Raw genomic sequence first — 6,326 nt, 5'->3', positions numbered from 1 at the left:
TGTTTAACTTAATATGATATTTTGTTTAAAAAATAACACTTATTCCTCATATGGGTAGTCAATGTAATATATTTATAAAATTTAGGGTTTTTTTGTAGATGTAAAAAATAAAATAATAACTTATGTAATTTCAATAAAATTGGGGGACGTAAATGTAATTTACTCAAAAAGAAAATATGTACCCATCCGAACATATTTTTAGAGGATTTTAAAAGAAACCCTTTTCAAGAATTTATTGGGTAGAAAAGATTAACAATGTTGATATCAACATAATCTCCAAATTATTAGTATCTTGATTTCAAAAGACAATAACTAAAGCTGAAACAATATTTTTTAACAAAAAAACATCTAGAGCATTTACATGATCTAGAAACATAAAAAGACAAAGGAGGATGTATCATACATCATAAACAACAAACATCACAACAGAAATAATACAATATAAGATGCAGCTTATTAGACCAAGAGCAAGACTCTAACTGACATGGGGGAAAATGAGATGTTCTACATTATGTATCATTTTATATGCCAAAGATCTATTATATTTTCAACTAAACTTACTATGTTTTAGTCAATAATATAAGACTTTGACACATATAATTTGCACAATGTATAACATCATATTTGATCCCACTGTCATGAACTTAAATAACATACAAATACTAGTGGCTGAGTTAATCATAAAACAAACTCTTCAAAAATTAGGAGAATTCTGATAACTCTATAGTGAGAACAACAACATATCTTGTGTTTGACATCACTTCTTGAGTAGGCTTCCTGAGAAAATCCCCTTGCAATAGGGGCTATTGCGCAAGATTTTGTATTGGCGAACTGCTTCAACCAAAGATGTATGCAGAGAACCCTGCATCACAAACCTCAAATCAATCTCAACAACCAAAGTGCTTTATACATAGCTCTAATAAGTCACGTCATCTCATATATATAGAGGTCGACGAAATAGATTATAATCAGTGTTTGAGATTGGGATTGCAGTTGTGCTTACTGTGTCATTGCAGTGTAAATTATTTTGTGAGAAAGAAATATTTTTTATTCTGATACAGCCCGATGCGGTTGCGTTGCAGCCGAAATGTGGTGATCTGATTGCGTTGCGGCCCATTGCAGTCACATCATTGTGATTCAATTGCGGTGTGATGTAGTTGCGGCGGTCACCGCAACCACAATATTACGGCTGCATCACATAATGTGGTCCGCAATTTGAAACACTGAGTATAGGTGTAAGAATATGAGGTAATGTAATGTTAACAGGTGTGCAGGTATAAAGGAGAAACATATATTTGTTGTACTAAATCCTATCTCATATTTGTTGTACTAAATCCTGTCTCATATATTGGACAAGGCGAACGTGTACATCAAATTTCTTACCTTGGTGAATGCTAGAGCAGTTTGAATGACATAGTTGGCAAAAGGGTCTTGCAACAACTGTTCGAAGTGAGGATCAGACAAAAATTCTCGGACAATTCTCGATCTACTGTCTGCAACATACTCAAGGCATCTTTGAACTACATGACTGCTAAATTTTTGTGTAGAGAGGTTTACATAGCTGCCTTTGAACTGAGCATTCATTTTGGTTGAAGCAGTTGGAATCTCCATCTCTATAATATGTTGAACAACATAATTTCTGCGAGATAGTTACAGTTCTAGCTTAGAAAAGTTTAGGGAAATCAATAAAAACATTAAACTAAAGAACAAGTTTACAACCATTTCTACTCCATGTTTCAAAAGACCAGAAGATAATTCATGAAGAACATTATGACTAATATTGGAGGATTTTTTATGTCAGCTTGTGAAATAAAGGACAGATAATAAATCTCTTTCCAACATAAAATGTCATGAATCAATTCTGTCAAAATATTAAAGTATTAGGTACAAAAACATAATTGATTTTATATTTTAAGAATGACAAACATACAAAATTTTATCTAATTAATAGTTGTCTCCAATAAAAAGCAAATTACCCAAATGGATCTTGAGCGAGGAAAAGCCCATGCTTGCAAATCTCTGTGACCAGCTTATCTCGATGTTTTCCCACAGAGTGATCAATGCAACGTTGCAGCACACAGCATCCATGTCGATGAGTAGCTATGTCAACACAAAACTTCACGCCAGCATCAAAAATAAACTGCCATAGATGATACAGATTAAGAAGAAGCTAACTAATGAACGGGTTTTAAATTTTCAATTAAATGAGTTGATCCACCAAGGGGAAAAACAATGTATATATACATTAAGAGTTAGACAAGTGTACAAGCTCCCTGTGTTTATAATTCTACAATAAAATAACACCGTTGATAGATAGTGTTTATGCATGGATTGTGGGGGATGAGAAGAATAATTGGCCAAACAAGATTCAATTTTATGACTGTCCATCCCTCCCAAGGCCAACCTAGCTAGAGAAAATGATAAGTAGTAGAATAGGACCAAGTCAACACATATGATGGAAAACCTTCCTTCATAACAATGTAAGTCACATTGCCTTAGGAGAGGAAATTGTTCATAACGTTGCCCATTCGGCAAAAGTAATTTAACTCCATAACATTGTTACTTGTAAGAAGATGACATGTATTCTCATTCTACTCTCTCTCACATACACCTATGCATTTTAACTTGAGATAGAGTTCCTTTTCAGGTACTCACCCTAGTTCACTAAACTACCCAAATTTGGAAAACTTTATTCCAACACTAAACAAAAGATAGCAAGTCTCTAATGTTTTACTTAACTTTTTCATGATTTCTAATGATATATATCTGACAAATTAAGATAGACATAAAGTTAGTTTAGTTTGCTGAATCAAATAATGTAATAGTATTTTATGGTAAATTAATCAATAAACATATTATTAGAAATTGATGTGTTTTTAATTGTTACACCCATGTAGTTTTATTTTCATTTTGAGATTCTTTTCATCTGATCTACTCATGTTAATAGGTTTTTACATGTCTTCTTTATACACGTGCAAACCATCTACTCTATGATTCTACTATCTTTGACGCAAAGTTATTATTTTTGCTTTCTCACATGCACTCATTCCTAATTTTTTCTTTTCTCATGTATCCATTAATGTAATGCAACATTTTCTTCTCTTCTACATTAACGTTACTCTCTTATTGGTTTTTTAACGGTCAATATTTAATGTCAAACATAACAAGTGTTATAGTTATGTAATTTCTCTTAACTATGAATCATTGTTATCTTTATATCACAAATAATATTTAGAACACTTTTCTATTTCATTCAATAATGGGCTCTAATCTTAGAATTTATATCTCTCTTTCTTTTCTCATCATAATATATGATAAAAATGAAAATACTTCAACTATGTGACTTATATAGCACGGTATTCAAAAGATGATACATTTCATATATTTTGTTTTACTTCTAGTTAAAAGTCTTGGGCTTAAAAAAAATTGTCATTATGCATTGCCTTAAGTTCCACCATTAAAAGTATAAAAAAGTTACTCATATTAGTAGTTGTCCACAAGTGAGACTCCTCTCAAGTAATGGAGAAACAAGTGACTTTTTTCTTTGTATTTTAAGGGTAAAAGTGTAATATCCTTTTAAATAAAAGGGATATGAATGTCAATATATGTTGCATTTTCTTTACTTTTACATAGCACTTGCCTCTCCATTAATGGAGAGGAGTCTTACTCGTTGTCCACGTTATAAGTAACACTTACAAGATTGGCACTAAAAACATAAGAGCATGATAAAGAAAACAAAAGAGAAGTGATATACCTCGTTATCTTGACAACTGAGGCATTGCAAGCAACGTTGTATAACATGATTTCCATTCAGATCCTTAATCAGATCAAGAAAGCCTGGTTGTATAGCAGACCTCACTAATGAAATTTGTTGGCCAGAGTTGAGTGTCTCAATCAACTTCTGTACCACTCGTGTGCTAATAAGTAATAATAACATTAAGTCACTCATCAAACCAAATTAAATAAGAGAAAAAAAAAATATATATATATAATGATAATATAAGAATTATTTATAAGATTATTGCATTATACATATTTCATTCTCAATTATTATTGACTTTTTGTAACTACAAAAAAAGTAATTCAAATTAAATGAAAAGAGGTAAGTGGGCACAAATATTATACTCATTAAATAAGTTTGTGTCATATATCCATAATAAGAATAAATTTATAGTTAAAGTGGAAACTATACCCGTGAGTATTTAAAGAGATTCGTACAAGTTGTCCTGGCTCATTTGTCAACATAAGAACAATTTGTAACCTTTGGTCTTCATTGCACACACTAAGCAACTTCTGCACAAGATAATTCCCAAAAGGGTCCATCATAAGCTCAACAACATTTTCAATTATCCCTTCAAACACCATTCTCATATCTTCATGTGTTCCTTCATCAACCATTCGCTGCAAGAATCGACAACCACTCTGATCCTTTGCCATGTTGTATATGTAATCATGCACCTCAGCCAGAGAGTAAAAATTCAGCAGCAACCGTAGCGAGACATCACTAGCAGCAAAAGTGTTATTGTCATTGTTTTCACAAACCTCACCATGGTAACCATTCTTGTAGCACCTCATAGATTTGTTCCCATTTTCAATGCAATGTTTCATGTCTTTCCCTTGTGGGATAAAGCTATTTTCACATGCACACGATGCAGGGTCAATTCCATTTCTCCTTTGAGAGAAATATTGGGAATATCCAGCTTCCTTTGCCATTTCCATTTCATTTGTTGCAGGAACACAATGTGATGGAGGAAGAGGAACATTGGCATTAGGATTCAAAGCAATTTTGGGATGCATAATCTGAGACTGTGAAAATGTAAAGGGTTTTTTAACATCCATTCCAAAAGGTTGTGATTGTGACTGTGATCCCATAAAAGGATCATAAAGAAAAGGGTTGCTAATAAAAGATGGGTTTTGCAATTGAAATTGTGAACCCTGTTTTTTCCTCTGTTCCATGGCATGATGATATACATGGTTGGTGTTCCAATCATAAGACTCAATTGGGGTGCCAAAAGTGTAACCTTTTGGAACCGAAACACCAGCATTGCAGAAATGCTGAAATGGGGTTGTTCCTGTTTCATTGAAAAACGGAACAACATCATTATTATTTGCATCGAAAGAACAAACATAGGACGAGTCCATGTTTTTGTTTCCATCGATGATATTCATTCTAGCGAAATGGTCGGAGAGTTTCAGATCATCATCGAAACACGATGACTCAGAGTCCAACCAGGGTTTAGTAAAGCAATGATCGTTAAGAAACGGAGCTGAATATGGAGAAGGAGAGCCATCAATGGAGAAAGGGTTAGAAGAAGAAGATGAAGAAGGAGGAGAAACCCTCTTAATAGGGGAACCAACAGCGACGTGATCAGGTTGAAGATGGTGATTGAGATTGAAACATGATGAAGGTGTGTTGGGAATCATACCAATCAACCTGGTACTAGGATCAACAACAACCTTTGTGTTGTGTTGTGTGTTCCTCTTATTGTGTTCCCATATCTTATACATGATCGTGATCAAAAATAGAAAGAAGAGTGTGTATGGGAATTAAATGTGTATAGGGATTTGTGTGATGTGGGAAGAAGAGAATAAAATGATTTGACACAGTATTAGAGAGAGGGTTTGAGATTTGAGAGAGTGACAGCAGGTTTAGCAAGGAGTGAATGAGTGTGTGTAGTGTAGAGTGTACGGCTCACACAGTAAAGGATGAAGGGCTAGTAGCCACATCACAAAATCAAGGCACTATTAAGAGGGAGACATTTTCGTTACACAAAATGTATACTTGATGATGTGTTGTCTTCGTATGATTGGTTATATAATTATTTAGTTATTAAATTTTTAATTTAAATATATTTTTTCAACCAATTATATGAAGTGACATATATAATAACACATGTTTTAGAATAGTAGATATGTTCTCTTATTATGAACTAATCTTTTTTCGGTAGACCCTACCATAAATTTTCTCTCAATAATTATTTCTTATAAGAATTGAATCTTTAATATTATGATCTGAAAATATAATTGGGTTTAACATCACTATATCAACAATGTGTTGATTTGTTTGTGTAAAAGTAAAACAAAAAAAAATAGGGGAGGACACTCAATGAGGACTACGGCCTAGCCTGTATAAAAGGTTTAAGTGGTCAAGTCAAATTACTAAATAAATCACACAAATACTTTTTTAAAGTCTTTTCAGTTAAAAAGTTATCCTGACATTTAAATGTCATTATCACCCTATTATATTTTTATTGTGTTAAAATCATGTGCTTATCTTTAGTTAAGTATCCAACGGTGTTCTTATATATAAAAACCTTAGACTCTAT

At 32.8% G+C, this 6,326-nt stretch overlaps 1 protein-coding gene across 1 annotated transcript; it reads right to left on the bottom strand.

The window, feature by feature from the left end:
* On the bottom strand, nt 548-5,662 carry LOC109326273 (putative pumilio homolog 7, chloroplastic). Its single transcript, XM_019558976.1, has 5 exons — nt 4,193-5,662; nt 3,755-3,917; nt 1,977-2,140; nt 1,384-1,639; nt 548-862 (listed from the first exon to the last, which is right to left on the bottom strand). The coding sequence occupies exons 1-5, from the start codon at nt 5,506-5,508 to the stop codon at nt 758-760; spliced, it is 2,004 nt and encodes a 667-aa protein (XP_019414521.1). The 5' UTR covers nt 5,509-5,662; the 3' UTR covers nt 548-757.

This window comes from Lupinus angustifolius, chromosome LG14, assembly GCF_001865875.1.
Source record: "Lupinus angustifolius cultivar Tanjil chromosome LG14, LupAngTanjil_v1.0, whole genome shotgun sequence".
In the NCBI taxonomy this organism is placed as follows: Eukaryota; Viridiplantae; Streptophyta; class Magnoliopsida; order Fabales; family Fabaceae; genus Lupinus; species Lupinus angustifolius.
Note: the sequence above shows the minus strand (reverse complement) of the source record. Positions and strands in the feature narration are given on the sequence as shown.